This window comes from Crotalus tigris, unplaced genomic scaffold, assembly GCF_016545835.1.
Source record: "Crotalus tigris isolate CLP2741 ecotype Arizona unplaced genomic scaffold, ASM1654583v1 scf7180000018445.1570621, whole genome shotgun sequence".
Taxonomy (NCBI): domain Eukaryota; kingdom Metazoa; phylum Chordata; class Lepidosauria; order Squamata; family Viperidae; genus Crotalus; species Crotalus tigris.
Genome location: NW_024097006.1, coordinates 1,011,799 through 1,030,447, shown reverse-complemented (window position 1 = coordinate 1,030,447; position 18,649 = coordinate 1,011,799). Strand labels below are relative to the sequence as shown.

Genomic DNA, 18,649 nt, shown 5'->3' with positions numbered 1-18,649 from the left:
CGTCCTCCAAACAAATCTGGATGGAATCTCAACATGTCTTTCTAACTTGTCCCCAAACCACTTTCATTTTCTTCAGTTCTGCTTTCTAGGCCAACAAAGGTGAGAGAATGTTTTCCCTGCTTTGCTTTTCCCCACATCTTTGACCAGGTAGCCACATTTGGAGGAGACTAAGGAAGAAAATCAACCTGACTGAAATCTAAGAAGTTATTTTTTTTTTTGCCCCTCAACCTTGTTATGTTCACCAAATCAAGGGATAGTCAACAAATCCTGCACTGGTGAAACTGGAAAGGTTCCTCCATCCAGGTCACAGAAGAGAATCAATTTTTGGTCTATTCGTGTCAGAACCATCGTGATTAAAATAAGGCGTACTCTATGACATAACATTTAAAATATAAAATACAGTAAAATATGTACACATTAAACAGATCTTGCCCAGAAACTAGCAACAATAATTGTGTTCTCTCACGCTGCCATAAGGTCAAGTGTACACTGATCAGGATACAAAGGAGAGGTCTACATATGTGTTGTTGTCTGCATGTTGCCACAATCGCAAAGAACAGAATCCACCAGAGAGCCTCATTTGTTTAGAGTGTCTCTGGACCTTGATGTACCCGTGCGTAGTCTATTCAACAATTTCCATACTTCCCAGCTTCCCAGCATAGTTGGTGCATTCCAATATCCCCCAAATGCAGAAAAATTGGAAGTCTTTTTAGGATGGCCATTTGCATTTTATCTAAAGCATTGCTTTCTCTTGCCCGTAACTCTCACAGCAGGAGACAGGCTCAGAAACCACTTTTAAGTCCACGTGTTAACATGTCGACATGGAAGATCCATGACCAGTTCTCCAGATGTCTTTTTCTTGACTTCAAAGCAGCTATGAGGCACTGTTAATTTGATCAGAGAAACAAGGAGTGGGGTGAGGGGAGAGAAGGAGATGGTTAACCCCTTTCCTACCCTGCTGTTTTCCTGATAGGAAGCACCAAGGGTGGCTAGAAACTGGGTGGAGGTCCTGGATTGGATACAACAGAAAAGGGTTAACCCCATCCCTTTCCAGCAGCCTTTCCCTGATCAGAATTAGTAATTCAGTGGATGTTCTGAAGTCAAGCATAACATTCTGAGAGATCTGGTCAGAGTTATCATGCATAGCTGGACCCCAAGGGCCAAAATAGAATAAATCAAATTATTCTTCCCCCCCAAAGACCTATATTATAATTAGAAGGCTCTGTCCTAGCCTTCAGTCTTGAAAGAATGGAGGGGTGGGGAAATTAACCTTTTCTTTCTTGTAATGGCCTTTAGGAAAATCTCTTATTTGCCTTTAGAAGGAATCAAAGCATGGCATGTTAGCACTTCATCAGCTTGTTGACATTTTTTACATGGGGTGGAATATCTTCCAATTTCCTGGGATATATCTAAGTACAGTATTGAAGTGGTGGTGGTGGGGTGGGTGGGGGAACAGAAAAAGAATTAGCATCAAAATGAAAAAAAAAAAACTTCAAAAGTACCAGAACTGATATTCTGGCAGTCATAGGGAGGAACATTTCAAATTTACTAAGGGTAACAAGAAAAAGAAAGGAAAAGAAAAAAAAAGAAAAGAAAAGAAAGGGTTTCCAGCAACACAGGCCTAGCTTGGCTATTGTTTAAAATCTATTAGAACTGTTTATCTTTATTTGCAACTTTTGGATGTTTTGGTCTCCCAGTTCATCAGCTTCTGACAGCATACTAAAATCATACAGTTGTTATGTGAAATACCTGATGGGTCCCATGTTGCTTCTTTCTCATCTAGATGAAGCTGCATTTTAAACTTTGATCTGATGCATCCAAAAACATTAAGAGGCTGACCATCTAAGAAGAAAGGATGAATTGTACACTTTGTTTCATTGTCTAAATGTTTCAACTAATGATCTCATTAAGAGTCCTTTGATAGCTTTATATAATGCATTAGAGCTACATGTAATCCAGACAGGGTATGGGGAATAGGATTGGATTGTGGGTACTTTGCACTTGTTAAGAGAATTTAAATGTTAAAAGTAGGGTAGAGTTACATATACTGTACATGCCTAAGTGATCAAATCATTATATATCTAACATCTGGTCTGTGATCTCTGAGAAGCACGCCCATTTCAGCTGCTTTCATTTAAATCAAAAAGGAAGTGCAGTTCAAAAGATCCCCTCTCTCATTTAGAAAGTTTTTTATGTGTTTAATTTCCTTGGGGGGGAAAGGATAACTGGCCCACAATGAGACTGAGTGGCAAGATGGAAGGTGAGGTATTAAATATGTTGATGGACTGGTAATCAGAAGGTGGAACCTGAGGATTTCCCCCCAAAATACAGATCTTTTATGAAAGCAAAAACTTTAGTAGTAAAGGGAGGAATGCACATTAGTGATAAAATGTGTGAATGTGGCATCTTAATAAACTTTAAGCAATTTATTGTCTCTCATTGTGGAATTCTTAAGTTAACCACATTCCACTTATCTCCAAAGGATTTACATTTCATTTTCTGAAGTTCTCTAAACAAACAATTGTTTGGTAATATTGTTCCAATAGAAATTGCAGGTGAGAAAATGGCAATCTATTGTATTTTTAGCCCAGCTATCTACGCGAAAGTTGTTCACGGGGTGGTACAACACATCAGTTTACATGAATGAAGGAGTGCACCTTTTTTTTACAAAACAAAAAATCCCCTGCATTTAAAAAAATTAAATTTGCCAGGAGAAAGTTATTTCTTAACCTTCTTCTTTGCGTGCTAGCTGTCTGCATGCAGCCTTTTCCTATTACTATATTTTTCAAGGGAAACATTATTTCTTAACACCTCACACCATCTATCAAAAAAAAAAACCAAAAAACAAACCCCAAAACCAAAAAACCCTCACATTATTAGCACATGGACTTGGCCTTATGCCAAAGAGCCACATCTATTGTGTTCAGTTTGAGAGGGAAAAGAATTTAACCAGGAAGGTCCTTTTTTGCTGCCATCGTCTCATATAACCAGGGGTATCTACAGAGTATGACCCAAAAAGTCAAGAGGGTGGCCATGATGATACAAAGCTCAACCTTTTTTTGGTGTCCAGTGCACATAAATGACAAGCGGAGTTTCAATTGCACTGTTGTGGCTGCTATCTTGACTTTTTAGACCATATCCTGAGGAAGTTCTGCTTGTACACCAAATTATTTTCAGATTCACTATGAAAACCAACCTAAAAGTTCAAGTTTGTTACTGATGTCTCCCTCTGGCTTTCTCTTTTTTTCTAGGCATTCTCAGGAAGAAAGCTGGCGAGCCCCATGCTTTTGCCTTTCCCAAGACACACTTATTCAGAAAGTCAGGGCCTGGACATTCATGCTGCTTCATCGCACTCAAGATACGATCGGCCCTGCCATCTTGGGGTGGGGTGGGGAGACTGGGAAAGGAAAGCCTAATGTGGATCCAGGATTGAGATGGCAGATTTTTCATATTTGCCTTGGGATGAACTGGGCACCAGATGAGGCAGTGGCCTGAAGCTTGGCTCATAATAAGTGGATCTCGACAGGTCTAATGTAGAACTCTTTGAAGAGCTAATTTATTTTTGAATTTGCAGGTTAAGAATCCCTTTCTTCTTATTAGACCCTCTTGCCTGACATTCACATTTCCTACATATTTGGCAGTAGCCTCCCATTTTCCCAATGATAGTTCTCTTCACATCGATGGCTCTCTTCCTTTTTTTTATGGGACTGTACAGAGACTGCTGCTTTGCCAAAACCATACTAATACTCTAAACCAGACATGTCAAACACAAGGCCCGGGGGCCAGATGCGGCCCACGAAGTGGTTTCATGTGGCCCGCGAAGCCATCCTGGAAACAGTGAGGGAACGGCCCCCACTGCCTTGGCCCTGGCCCAGGCTGGCCGGGAGCCAATGTACAATTTTATGGTGGCCATCTATGCTGAAACACATTCAGTCTTAGCTCCACAAGGCCGTCTGGAAACAGCGAGGAACCAGGCCCCCACAGGCACCCTTGATGCAAACGAAGTAGAGCTGGCCATACCCACCCAGTAGGCCATACCCACTCCATCCACGCTCACCCAGTAGGCTGCACCCACCCTGGCCACACCCACCCGGCCCTCTGAGGGCAACCACAATGCTGATGCAGCCCTCAATGAAATTGAGTTTGACACCCCTGCTCTAAACCCTGAAGGACTTAAATGCTTTTCATGCAACTTTCCTTCTGACTTCAGCCAGGGCTTAATTTCTGACCAGAGAACTGTTGTGAAGCCTTGCGTCTTTCTCTCTCTCTCTCTCTCATCAGCAAAAGAAATAGTTGTGTATATTCAGAAGCAGGCTTCCTATGATGTCATTTTCATGGCTTCAGATTAAATCTTGGTCCTGGAAAAAGTTCTCAGAATGGGGTGCTTTGGTACTAGCATTGTGCTGAAAAAAGTCTTCCGCACTTTATCATTCCCATTCAATGTGATGGCAAAGAAGAGCAAGGATGAAGGTGGATTCCCTAGAGTTACCTTCGTAGGGAGATGTTCATTGGCCATCTGCAAGTATTCAGTCTTCCATCATGGCATCATCTCTCCAGTGATGTGTGATCTCCTTGGCTTCCCATGCTTCCATCCATCCCAAGGGAAGGCACTGGGGAGAGCTTCTCCTGTGAGGTTTTTTAAAAAAAATAATAATCAGGAAATCAGGAAGCAACAAAACAGCACAGAATGACATAATGGGAAACAAAAGGAACCCCCTTGCCCCCTCACCACCAGAAGGGCAGAGCACAAAGAAAGAATCCGAAAGTCTGCTGTGAACAAAGTAGAAAAACTGGAGCCTTTTTCACAGAGGTTTTTTTAATAACAATTTTGCAATGGTATTATTTCAACTGAGATGGCTGGCAGAACTGCGAATTAGAATTGGGCATTTTGCCTTCTTTGGTGCCTTTTTGCTTGTAAGAAGTGGGGAGGGAGTGGTGTGATTGTGGGAAGGTTTGGGAAGGGAAGGCTACGTGAAGAAGACCGTGTCTGCATCCCGTGCCAATTACTTTCAAATTCTTGTATAAAGACAGAATGATTGCATAAGAGAAGAAGAGCTTTGCCCGCAAGCATCCTGACAGAAACCTGGTTTGTATTAAGTTTTGGCTCCAGTTTTCTCAATCTAAACTCAGTTTGCACGTTCTAGCAATCCCACCACAACTGAAACAGCCATGTTAGGTCCCACTGGGATAAGCCTTAAGTAGGCATGGTGTAAGACAGCTACTCTTTATGGCAATAGGGTGAACATAGCAGCACAGAAAGAACTAAATACTTTTGCTTGGTTATATCAACGAGCTTAAAATTGTAGCAACAAGGTAAAGAATTAAAGGTCTTCACCTTCACCAAAAGCTCAATTCTACGGGTTGTTTGTGGGACAGCAAGGGTGAGAATCAATCCATGCTTCTACTTTAGCCATATCACTTATGAATGCAGGGAGCATGCTCTGCAAATACAGGGTCAATCTTTGCATCACTAGCTGCATGCTGAACTACAATTCCCAGCATCCCTTGCCATTAGGCTTGTTAGCAGGTGCAACCAGGGGTTGCAGTTCAGTCACACCTATTTGTTTACTCTTCCCTGAAGTTCAAGAATCAAACCAGTGGAGGATCCACAACAAATCTGTTTCAATCACCAATGACTCTGATCCCCAGAGGATATTCCCTCAGGTTTGATGAACAGTCTGATTCAGCTTTGTATTGCTTCTTAACTATGAAGAATTAATAAGTTTGATCATCATCAAGGGATGACTTTGATCTGAAAAGAGGAAACTTTTTTAGTACATTGTAACCTGTATGTTATTTGAGTTGTTAAAATTCTTTTAACCAAGACTTTGTTGTGCAGGCTTTATTTATAGACTTACACAGAACTATTTTATGATCTATATAAAGAATTATAGCACATGCAAGATCCTGTTGAAAACAAGGATGGGGATGGGTGCATAGTAAAAAAAAAAAAAGAGAGAGAGTTGGATATTTCCATTTCTGTTATACCACTCCCCCCCCCAATCTTGCTCTACCTGTATTGTACTACTATTCCTAACTCCCATTGGACATTAACAAGACCGGAGAAACAAATAGTTTTTCAGCTGCTTGTATGCTAATTCTGCTAGACATAAATCAAGAAGCAAAGGGATCCTAGTTCTTTTTCAAGTAGCTGTTTTTGTGCCATTCAAACCAGTTCCACCTGCAGGCATTAGCAGTTGACCAGAATGCTCATTTCTATTTCATGCATTTTTCTTCCTGCTGATTTCTGAAGATGAGGAAGAATTGCTTAAAAGATCTACTGTCCTTAGAGTGGTTTGCCCAGTTTTGAAGCAATAGGCCCATCTCAATAAATTAAAATGGTTCTAGAAAGCTTGCAAATGCCTTTGCTCCTCTGCCAATAGCAGCATTCTGACACAGAAAATAAGCAGGGGATTCTTGTAAAGTCTTGACAATAAAGGAATACATGTCCCCTAAATTTCTACATTTCACCAAAGGGCACACAATCTGAAGGCCCTGCCAACTTCATGCAATGTCCTCTGAATTATGCTAGGCTATAATTCCATTCTGGGTTAACTCACCTGAGAATTAAGCCAGTCTCCTGAGACCTCAATAGCCTTAAGAATCTAAAAAGCACTGCCTCAAAATGCAGTCCCGTTGCTTAATTTCCTTTGAAATATTTATGCCAGGAAACAACAAAGCTGAAGACTTTTTCCTTCTTTCTTCACTCCAGATGTATCTTTAGGACAGGCACCAAGGTTAATTCTCCCCCCCCCCACTGTTGCACTTGAGCCATTGTGACATCAGAGTAAACTGCACCAATCAGGGACAGCTTTCACATTTAACCCCACCCACTCCCAACAGTGATCAGGTTGTAGCAATATCCTGCAACAAAAAGAGCCATCTTAGGATGGGAGGCTGAGAAACTGAATCAAAATCAGAATCAGAATAGAGTTGGAAGGGACCTTGGAGGTCTTCTAGTCCAGCCCCCTGCTCAGGCAGGAGTCCCCATATCATTTCGGACAAGTGGCTGTCCAGTCTCTTCTTAAAAACCTTGAAGGACCCCACAGATGTTCTAAAATTTTGCAGTGGACAATGTGATGCAATATGAGAGCCAATTGGGTTGAGTCATTAAGGTGAAAAACTAGGAGGAAGGAAATCCAAGTTCTCATCCTGGTAACTTTGACCCAGTCACTCTTTCTCAGCTCTAGGAAGAAGGCAAAGACAAAACTTTTCCCTAAAAATGCTCCTTGGAAAATTGATTTGTCCATTGTAGGAACCGGGAGTCAAGATCGACTCAAAGGTAACAAAAATAATAAAGGAGGTATTTTTTTTAAAAAAAGTAGTATTTTTCAAATGTATACCTTCCTCATCAATTGAAAATAGATCTGAAGATGAAACTTTGAGCATGGGGGTGATGCAATATCTCACTGTACAAATCCCCAATGATCTTAGAGTAAATGCAGATGGACAGTTTAATCTAACATCATCTGGAGGATGGTGCCTCATCACAGTGCAATCAAGGGTCTGTCCATGTTTTAGATATGTGCTGGAGCTTCAATAGCCCAATTTTGGCTACCATCTTGTCCTTTCTGACCACATTCTGCAGAAACCTCGAGGTGTTACAACTCCTCTCTCTATATTGTTTAGCAGTTTGCTTTGCAATCTGCATGATAACCTCAGGACAAGTGAGGAACCAGTTGTTTTGGGTCAGATAGCAAAGTCACAAACAGTGGACAAAATGCTTTGCTTTTACTAACTACAGGCATCTGATGAGACAGCCCTTCCAAAACTCCAACATGCAGTCCAATTAGATACCCCTTGATTTTTATTTTTATTTAAAACCCCACAACCTCTCCATTTTGGGGCATTTTTATTCCACTATATCTGCTTTGGGTTCCTCACCTCCCTTGGGACCGTACAACATGCAAAACTGGTTCTCTCATAAGGTAATAGATGTGGGGAGGTGACAATAAAATTGAGAAATCTATCTGCCACTTGGCCCATCCAGAACTCTCCAGGTTCCGCTGCAAGAGTGAATTTTGTTGGTCAATGTTGGAGAAGGATTCAGCTGCCAGCCTGTAGAAAGCAGCAGGGCATCATGTTTATACCCAACACATATAAGATACTGTAGAAAAGGATATAAGACCAAGTAAGGGAAGAGCCTGGCATGTGGGCCAGAGAGTCCCCTTTCCCATGTATGTTCTCCCAAGCTTCTTCACTTACATTGGACTATGATCTTTTTCAACTCTCTGCTTCCATGCCCTTCAAAACAATTTCATCTGCTGGCATTAACAAGTGTATTTTTTGTTTGCTTGTTTGATTCTAGCAGCCAGATTTCTTGAATCTGTCCTACTTCTTCAGAGTCATTTCAGTATCCTTTCCTGAGTTAGCCACCTTGATTACATCTTGGCATGGAGGTGCCATTGCACCAGAGAAACTAGACTAGGTATTCCATGCTGGGGCACCAACTCTGTTTTCCTGTCACAAGGTCACCAATACTCCTCACCTCAGGCTTAGGTTCTAGGCCATCATTTGCATAGGCAGAAATTCAAGCCTTGTTTCTCCAGACAAGAAGTGGGAAAACCTGGTTGGACAACACATCTGCAAAAAAGAAGCTATGCTGGTGAGATCCTCCATGACTGTCAGATGTGGTTACCTGCTGCTCAATGTGGAGGTGTGTGGGATGGCGTCTATGCTAGCTGCAGTAAAGATGAGTATGGAAGAATGCAGTTGAGGGCAGGTTAGTATGACAATTTCCTGATTGGAAACTGATCAAAAAGGAAGAAGTTGAGATTGTTCCCTATAATGCTGTACTTTTTGAATTTGTGCTTGTTAAGCAACGAAAGGACACACCTTTCTATTGAGCCCAACTATAGTTTGAACTCACTTTTCTTTATAGCCATTAATTGGGAAGGATCCTAGGAAGACTTCCTAAGGGAAGTCCAATTGTGATGCTGAATTATGTGTCTGTGGGCTTCCACATTTTTTTTTGATGCCTTACAGCTGTTGATTCAAAGTCCAAAGATGATGGTTGAATAGAGAAGCTTACACCACGGCAGGTGCTGTTATAAGAATCTGGAAGCAAGTGCAAAGTATTCACATGCTCTCCCCCTGCTGTCTTTTAAATTCCTTCTTTATCCCCTTTTCTTAGGTGTAGTGACTTGGGTGTCAAAACAAACCACTTTTCAAAGCTCTCAATGTTCAGTTTTACACTGAACCCAAATTGTGATGGCTCCGAGATCTCTAATAACAGAGGGCCTCCGGTAACAAATGCCAATTGTGTCTGAATCATCCAGTAGCTGTTCCTGGATGACATAGGCTTCAAGAGTGCTTGTGGCTTTGGCTTCATTGTGAATTGGAACCAAACGATGCAAACAAGGCAGCTTGAACACACAGGATTTTTCCATCACTCCATGATGAATGAGAAAATGAGGCTCTTTGTATCCTCTGGTTCTGAGAATAATTCTTTTTTTTTTTTCCCCTAACACTTTTCACTTTCTTGCATAATCTTCCATTTCCATTAACCCCACCCTGTGCCCTATATTTTCTTGGCATGTAGCATTCCCAAACTTTGATTTGCTATTTCCACAGTATCTTCATCCTATTTTTTTTTGGGGGGGGGCAAATACAAATATAACTTTCTTCCATCTCACTCTTCATTTGTGTATATGTGTATGTGTGTGTATAGACCATTTCTCACAATCCTAATAGAAATATTATTAAACATGATCTGCTGGCCTATACATTGTGCATTTCCATGAAGAATAAAGTTTGTACCCTTCGAGTTGCATCAGTTTGATCATATACCTGACACAATTATCTGGATGGCCATGAGAGAGCAACAGGAAATACTAACCTTTTGCTGCCATGTAGTGAAATGTGCACCTCTAGCAGCCATAATTGGTTATTGAAACTATTTTGCCCATTTTTTAAAGTAGCACCTTTACATTTACAGTGAAGTGCAATGCATAAATCAGTAATATGTACACCATTTCTCTAGAACCAATTCCCATGTCCCTCCTGCTATGTGTGAGCACATTTGAATTCATTTATGTGTACAGTGCATTGTGGGAATGTACCTTGGGAGACAGGTGCAGACACTGCTTAGTGGATGGTCAGATAAGAGACAACATAATCCATAGTTGTGTGAAGGTGGCGGAAAAATTGTACTTTCAGACTAGCAAAATTGATTTCAGACTTACCAGGTAGACTTACAGGAAACATGACCAGATCAGCTAGTTTTACTTTACTGTAAGGCTACATTAACAGAATCTTGCCAGTCTGAAAGTACAATCTCCTTCCATTTCCTTAACCCCTTCTCCCCCCCCCAATTAGAAAATGTCTCTTTTGAGTCTCTTGCCCCACCCACTAGCCAGATGCAGATTATGCTGTCCTTTACTTGACCATTCCCTAGACCAGGGGTAGGCAATCTTGGCACTTTTATGACTTGTGGACTTCAACTTCCAGAATTCCTGGCTCAGGAATTCTGGGAGTTGAAGTCCACGAGTCATAAAAGAGCCAAGGTTGCCTACCCCTGCCCTAGGCAACCTCTGGGCTAGTCTTCCAAGGTCATCCCCATATACCATTGCAATGTATGAGAATTGGTATAAGTGTTGATAATAATGAGTACTGTCTTTTACTGTAGTATCTCTGATTAATGGGACCCTGAAGCGACAGGGAAATCAGGAGAGCCAGGCAGTTCAAATGGGTATAAAAATTTATTGTAAGCTTAAGTTCTCTACAAGAATCTGAACAACTAATGGTCAAAAACAATTTGGTGGTAGATAAGGAATCCAAGGTGGGCTGGACTTAGATCTCTCATGGAAACGAAGGGATTCATGATTGATGACATGTTTGACCCCTTCCCTGGGCTCAGCCTGGTCATCTACAGATTCCAGTCAAAGATCTGCTTGAGATCTTCATGTTTGTGATAGAATGGGTAAGCTAGGAAATCTTGTTATTTTTTTCTACCACTGTTTTTAGAGACTATCATGACATCACAGAAAACTAATGCCCTTTGTGAACTTAAGAGGGAAACGAAAAGCATTGTGACATCACATGAAACTTAACCAATCATTCAGACTGAATAATGGAATGATGGATGTAGTCCTCTTATGGCCTTTCCCTCTGTGCTTGATCTCAGCATCAACACTGTGGATTCTTCTCAGTGTTCCTGGTTTAATCAGGAGACACGTTCCCCCCCCCCAACATTTGAAGTTTTTAAACCATGTTATTGGTACTGTCATAAAATGTCTATTACTGTGAGTATGGCCAAACACAAAACATCAATTTATCAGGGGACCTATTGGTAAGATCATTCCAGTACACACAGATGCACATGCTTCCCATGAAGCTTTGCACCATGTCATCTTCATCTTTTTCCTGAGCAGGTGAGTCTACAGGTATTTCCAAGTGAGGACATAGGCTACGGCTAACCACCAGTCAAACCAAGTTGGGCAGAAAACACAAGGAGCGCCAGACGGTATTGTTGGGCCTCTTCGTTCCTACATATGCTTTATTGCAGACCCAGGCTGTAGGTCCTCTCTTCCAAACTTTTCACCCCTGCTGTTTCTTATACTTGATTTTCTGACTAATAGGCTTCAAATAATTATTAGAAAAGAATGGCATTTCCCCCATGCAAAGCTAGTACCATGGGACAAAGATGAAAGATGCCAATTAAAAGAATTACAGAGCAGGACATTGGTTAGCTGAGACATTAGGGCATCATTTTCTTTGTGGTTTGGCCAAGCCGTGATACCCATTTCCCCTCTAGTTATGTGTATGGGATCTATTAAATCGTTTTAATACGATTGAAATATGATCTAAAGTTATGTCCTTCCAAATGGGCAAAGGCTGAATTGGATTGAGTGCAGCTAATAATGAGCATGATTAACAAATGGGTGGGATCACTAGCCCAACTTCAAAATATCTATGGCTGCCTTTTATTTACTTGTATTACTGATCCTGTTCGAGGACAATCAAATAATTATTTCCAAGGAAAACATATATTGAAACCTTTCTCACTTGCTGCCTAACAATTTTGATCTTGTGATTTGTCATTTGAATCCCAAGAAATCTGGAGGGCGCCAGGTTGGGGAAGGCTCTACTACAATAAGATTTTTATTTTTTAAAACCCCATGTCCTTGTTTCTATTCATCCTTCTCTTCAAAGCTGACATGAACTTGGGAATGTGTAAAGGGACACTGGATCTTCCAGCAGTCAATATTCATGCTACATTAAGGAATGTTTCCTCCCATACTCTTAAGAATATTTTCCATTATGGGCAGACTGATTTATAAGAATAACTTCCATTTTTCTTGTTCATGTTGAAACACTGCACATTTCTTTGACTTAGCTGGTCCTGCTTGTTTGTACACCCAATTTGTTTGGAAGCACTTAAAAGCTTTTCACACTTCTTTGCTTCTCCTTGTGTCCGGGAACTGGACCCTTGGTTTTCTTTCCGTGAACGTTAGATTGTCATATGAATGTGGCACATGTGAACTGTCATATATTTTGCACAAAGACAGCACACACAACCCTGGGAGTAATTGTTCTGGGTCCCCTGGCCAAAGAATGGTTGAATAATCAAAAGGATCAGATGGATCGATGCTTTGTATTCACAGAGGTACATTGAATCAATCACTTATTCCACAATTCTTTTGTCCTGCACTCATTGACAAAAAAAAAAAAAAAAGAGAGAGAGAGAGGCAAAGGGCAGATTTTTCTCACCTGATGCAGTTAGAAAATAGTTCTCTCTGTGTTTCTATAAACTGTCTGTTCCAGACCTTGGCAAGTCCTGTAAGTGACCCCTTGAAGTTTGTCTTTCAACATTTCAACTCCAGACTCACCACTTGGAGGAACCTAAATAGGTGCAAACAGGGATTTCCTGGTTTTCAGGTGGAGCTGAAGTTTTGTTCTCTCTCCCCCCCCCCTAACCATATGAAGTCTAATTTAGAGTCATGTTCAATGCTGTATGTTTACTTTCTTAAAATGTCAAGAAACTGCACTGCCCATTTTGGATCTGATACAATAAAAACTGTTTCCAGATTATCAGAACCTGTCAGTCTGGGGATGGCATTGTAATTTCTCTACTCAAGGATTTCATTTGGGAAGGGAGAGCTCCACAATCTGCCAGATTAACTCCCCCCCCCAAAAAAGACATTGAGCAAAAACAAATCCATTATTTTACATGTTGCATCTGAAATGAATGTCTGTCTTTTCCTGTCAGAGTGCTTCTGAAAAAAAAAATGCTATTCACAGCACTCCGACTCAATTCTTGCTTCATCTATTCCTCGCATCCATGTGGCAAGGGGGAGCTACAGTGGGAAGGTTCACGCTGCTGTGCGGCAGGACAGATCTGCATTGTGTTGCTGACACTGGAGGAATGTGAATATGTATGTGAATGCCATCAAATGTCTGAAAAATAATTCTGCTCTTGGCTGCGAGGGGAAAAAAAAAAGCAACATACTTGGGACTATAGCAAAGGCTCAATTTACTGGGTGGCTTAGATCCAGCACATGGTATATATTTTACATCCTTCTTCCATACCTTGCCCGGCCTCCCCCAAACACACAATCTCACTACGAGCAGTAAGAAAGACCCCTTTGAACATGACAAATGTCCCGCGTGGAAGATGCTTCAATTTAGGAATGTGTGGATCGTTGTCATGGGTGCCTCTCACTCACACACTGGGAGGCTGCGACTGAACGCAACTTTCCAGCACATGCAGACAGCAATGGATACGAAAGCAAAACAGATATGCACATTTCACATGAAGTGCCTTTCATCCGTAGAAAACTGGTTGTGCCAGCATCAGCCGCCTCTCTGATGAAATTAGAATTAGCTATCTTCCATTATTCCATGAAGATTGGATATAGTTATGGAAGATATTAACTCCTCATTTGAATAATGAGGCCCTTGCATAGGCACTTGTGTTGTTGCTTTAACAGGTACAGAAAAAGAAATCCCCCAAAAATGAAAGTTAGAGGGAATTCAAATGCCACATACTGGTTGGGGTAATAGAGGAACAATCTATCTTGCTCACAGTATCCATCCCCCATTCCCCACACCTTAAGTTTACTCTTTGGAATAAGGCTGCCTATTTTTATGGATCTGGACAAAACCAACCAGCCACAAGCACCACACGGTTATGCATTTTCATAGTGCCTTGATGCTGGAGGAATGGTCAAGTCAAGGACTCAAGTCCACAAGGAGGTGCAATTTGTTCCCACAAAATCCTATGGAAGATAGAACAAAGTTTGTGCCTGTGTGATCTGTGTAATAGTGCAAATTAGGAAGGTCCAAGACCAAAAAGGTGTAATTGGGGCAGTGGTTAATAGAAACTGGGCTGGGTCAGTTGTATAAAGATGTTGGTTATCGTCTGACATCAAATATTTGTCTTCTCCATGCACAGTCCAGCTCCTTTGATGATGGGACATCCTCAACCGAGGGACCAAGTTTTGTTTTAAAAAAGAGAATGACTTGGGCTCCTGTACAGCAGGATCACTCTATGGACATCTTTGGTTCTGGAGGGGAAAGGCACCACCCCGACATCCGAGTAAAATGTCCAGTTTGGCAGTCCATATAGCTGCTCTCCTGTGTCCTCTATTTCTGTTGCTTGCATTGGCAGAATAGTGCACATGGTAACACCCCAGGGATAGCTATTAATCCTGGAAGGTCTGCCACATGCCTCCTTCTGCAGAGCCTCTCTGCCTGCACTTGGAGTCAGTTTTCCAGCTTTGTGGCTGAGGGTAATATGGGCTGTGCCAGGACTGTGATACAAGTAACAAGCCACAATGAATTATGTGTTCTTGGTGGATGATAGAACAGCTCTTCATTGGTTCATGGGTTCTTCTTCCATTGGTTCTCCTTGCCGCCTAAAACAGAAGAAGCCAGGACATTAAGGGTTAGGAAAAGACAAAGATCAAGTCGCAGCTAAGTCACTTGCTTGGAGATAAATTGGTCAAACATTCATTCCCTCTTCCTGGGGAAGCTTGGGACTTGTAGTTCTGGGGGGGGGGGAGGAAGGGGGAGGGAGTCAAAGGAAGCAGAGAGCTGTCTGTCAGAATGCTGAGTTGTCCCAGGAACCTATCTACCACCAACTGCATCATAATGCACTGATAACAAAACGTCCGTAATGTGCCTCACATAGGATTGCTCTTGAAGGATCTCCTCAAAGTGCAGAATGTAGCAGAAATTGCCCCAAATACAACAGGATGGAAGAGTATTTACATGCTTGTATTAAATAGCTTGGGGATGTTTCCAGGATAAAGGTCAGTCTGACCTTAAGGTAAATTCATTTCTGCCCCTTAGATTTGGCTCTGGAGAGCATGCTCTTATTTTTACTTAGAGGCATGAAGTAAAGTAAGTAGGAATTAATTAGCTTGGGCTAACCTTGTCTTCCCTAGCCATGTTTCTTCCACATGACTGCACAGCTGCTACACTAAATTCACTCTATCCTCCCAACAGTCTTAAAAGGTACAGGGGAGCACGGACTTAAATTCATGTTTCCCAGATCCAAATCAAACACCGTTATTTGTGATGCTGCTTTTTCCAAAACGGTGGCTCTCCCCTTTGTGGGTCAGATTTGATCAATTCTGCATGCCTCTCTGAGCTGCAACTTGGACCTGGCTCATCTTGTAGGCTGATGCACCGCAGCTATTTTTCAAGACCAATTTGCGAGAAGTCCCCACGTCTTGAAAGCGGAGCTGCATGCAGCTGGTAATGGGAAATCTTCCTTCTGCTCTTTTGGCGAGGGGCGTTGAGTTAAAATGCCCCAACAGGCAAATAGTTCTTCAAAATAAAAATGGGGATGTGATAGGGTTGGCCTTTGATTAGTGCTGTTGCCCAAGGCATTTGGACTTGAGTAGCACCTCTCGCACAGGTAGGTTAGTCTCGGCAACCTAGCTTCAACATTTGATACCCTTGTCTTTCCCGATAGCCACAGTGCAAACTGGAGGTCCATTTTAATAATTAAGGGACACACTCACTTTTTTTCTGCCATTACAGAAAGTGAGGCCAGTGCTGTCACTGTCTCCACCTCTTCCACATCGTGACGTTGGGCTTCCAAAACTGAATATCCTACAGTGGAGGCAAAACGACGTACAGAGCTCCAGTACTGGCCTGGAAGAGAAAAGGCAGGATGTCCATTATGGCACATGATGCACAGAGGGACTCACATTGAATCCATAAGTCAGTCAGTCAGTCAATCAATCAGAAAAGAGCTGGAAGGACTTCTAGTCCAGCCCCCTGCTCAAGCAGGAGAACCTATATAATTTCAGATAAATAGTTGTCCATTCTCTTCTTAAAAACTTCCAGTGATGAAGCAACCACAACTTTTGAAAGCAAGCTGTTTCACTGATTAATTGTCCTCACTGTTAGGAAGTTTCTCCTTAATTCCAGGTTGCTTCTCTCCTTGGTCAGTGTCCATCCATTGTTTTTTGTCTTGCCCTCTGGTGTTTTGGAAAATAAGTCAACCCTCTTCTTTTTGTGGTAACCTCTCAAATACTGGAATACTACTATCATGTCCCCCTTAGTGTTTCTTTTATCTAGACTCAGATGTAAGTGTATTGAGTCAAACAGTGTATCCAAGGAACCAAACTGGGGGGACTTGTTTTAAGCTCCATACCCACCATACTGTATGTAATCAGATGTGTTTTAACAGCACAGGGTGATAGTTAAAGGCTCACTACAGCAAGTTTGCAACATACCCTATGCTTTCTACCCCTTTCCCAACACCAGCTATGTTCTAGCTATTCTAGATGCAGGCTATCTAGAACAACTCAGATTTAAAAAATGTTGCAGTATGAAATTCAGACTGCAAACTGAACACAATCGAAAGAATCTACATTCCTTCCTAAAGTTGCATGGGTAATTCATCCTTGTCTCCTGGAATTCTTTAATGTTCATCAACAATCCTTTGAGGCCAACTGGGCTGAGTATTTTTGACTTGCAGCTGAATCTCTCAGGCTCTAATTTGTCACTGTACCATTCTATTTCCTTATTACTGATTTACTAAGAACAATATCATTACATTCAAGGATTTGTTAAATACATTGCTTGCTTGTGTCAGAAGCACCGAGGCACTTCCAGGTTGAATGAATTAGCCGGTGACATCACTGTTTTCTGAAAAATGCCCTATAAAATACCGTATATTCCGACGTATAAGGCGACCCGGCATATAAGACGACCCCCGTCTTCGGCGCCAAGTCGCATGCTAGGAAGATGTCTTATACGCTGGAAACTAGCGTTATTTCCGGCGTATAAGACGACTCGGCGTATAAGACAACCCCCGTCTTCGGCGCCAATTTTAAAGCTTGTGAAAGTCGTCTTATATGCTGGAAAGTATGGTCTATAATATACGCATAGTAAAGAAAGGCCTTGCTCAAAGGCCCAAAGCCTATAAGATCTCTGCTCACAAGTTACTTTCCAAAGCAGAAGAGAGATGGAAACAACAAATGAAAAAAAAAAAAAAAATCTGTAAAATGTACTCTTCTTTGAAACATTCAGGCAAGAAAAGCTACGGTAGACCACCTCTTGTTTTAAGAAAGTTGCTATGATGTTTCCCCGCTTGTCCGCTTTTTTCCAGGTTCTCCTCAGCCTCAAAATTCATGCCAGATTTGAGAGAAACGAACAATTGTTTACATGGATTGACTGGATAAATTGTCAAATACGCCCCACCTGACCCTTTTCAAAAATAATTGCTAATTATTTTTGACTGAGGTATATATTTTCCTACAAATGGTAGGCACTGCTCCTAATTGTCTGTGAGAATGTCCTTGGGAGACAAGAGGAGGAGGAGCAGCATACTAGGCAGAAGTAAGGCAGATTTACCCACAAAAGGAATGGGTGCGTGGCCAACGTCTCAGAAATGGCCATTCCTAGCTTTCTGGGCTGTTAAAGGTGGTGCGAGAGAGATGGCAGTTTCAGACTTGTAAGATTGATATCGACCCTCAGAGGCAATCCAGACAAGAAGTTTTATCTATAAGTACTAACGTTATTGTAAAGTTACAGTAACAGAATCTTGTAAGTCTGAAAATACATCAGTCACCCCTTTGCCATTACAAGGCCCAAGACACTAGGAAGGATCCCTTGTGAGATGTTAGTCATGGTCCCATCATTTCTGCAGGTTAAGCTGCCTCTTATTTGACCACTGTCTAGTCCACCGTGCCTCTTTCTCTTCCTCCGATCTCTCAAAGACATTCCCACAGACCGCTGCAGTGCCAAGCAATGCTTGTAGTATGATGTTTCCCCAAAAATAAGACTCAACCAGAAAATAAGCATGATTTTTCAGGATGCTCGTAATATAAGCCCTACCCTCCCTCCCAAAAAAACCCCAGTTAAGTTCATCAGCCAGATGGACGCATTTAGTACCATATTTCTCCAAAATAAGACCTAATAAGTCTTTTGGAGCAAAAATTAATATAAAAACCGGTCTTATTTTCAGGGAAACACAGGTAATCCCTCTCTTATATATGCCACTCTATACTTCACAATAAGAGGACTCCCTCCACTTACTTTGCACCTGGATTACTGCCTCCAAGGAGTGCACAGCATTAGTGCTAGGTTTCTGCTGCAAGATCTCTTCTGGAAGAGGCTCAAGCTGTAGGAATAAAACAGATTTATCTATAACTGTAAATCTGGAGCAAGAAGGCAAGAAAAGATGCCA

At 41.7% G+C, this 18,649-nt stretch overlaps 2 protein-coding genes and 1 long non-coding RNA gene across 10 annotated transcripts in view; 1 reads left to right on the top strand and 2 right to left on the bottom strand.

The window, feature by feature from the left end:
• TWIST2 (twist family bHLH transcription factor 2) overlaps positions 1-3,863 on the top strand; it is a 32,246-nt gene extending 28,383 nt beyond the window's left edge. For both annotated transcript variants that reach the window (XM_039352587.1, XM_039352586.1), the window contains one exon: positions 3,252-3,863. The gene's annotated coding sequence lies outside the window, so the exon portion shown is untranslated. The remainder of the gene's footprint in view (positions 1-3,251) is intronic.
• LOC120312209 lies at positions 751-6,742 on the bottom strand. The gene is made up of 4 exons (XR_005557819.1): positions 6,561-6,742; positions 4,490-4,626; positions 1,750-1,842; positions 751-884 (listed from the first exon to the last, which is right to left on the bottom strand). It is a non-coding gene; the product is annotated as an uncharacterized LOC120312209 (long non-coding RNA).
• A 6,712-nt stretch (positions 6,743-13,454) lies between these two features.
• The window catches only part of HDAC7 (histone deacetylase 7), a 229,010-nt gene continuing 223,815 nt past the window's right edge, over positions 13,455-18,649 (bottom strand). For all 7 annotated transcript variants that reach the window (XM_039352581.1, XM_039352582.1, XM_039352583.1 and 4 more), the window contains 3 exons: positions 18,499-18,583; positions 15,972-16,104; positions 13,455-14,858 (listed from right to left, as the gene is read on the bottom strand). In XM_039352581.1, coding sequence (XP_039208515.1) covers positions 14,816-14,858; positions 15,972-16,104; positions 18,499-18,583 — 261 coding nt within the window. In that variant the 3' untranslated portion in view covers positions 13,455-14,815. The remainder of the gene's footprint in view (positions 14,859-15,971; positions 16,105-18,498; positions 18,584-18,649) is intronic.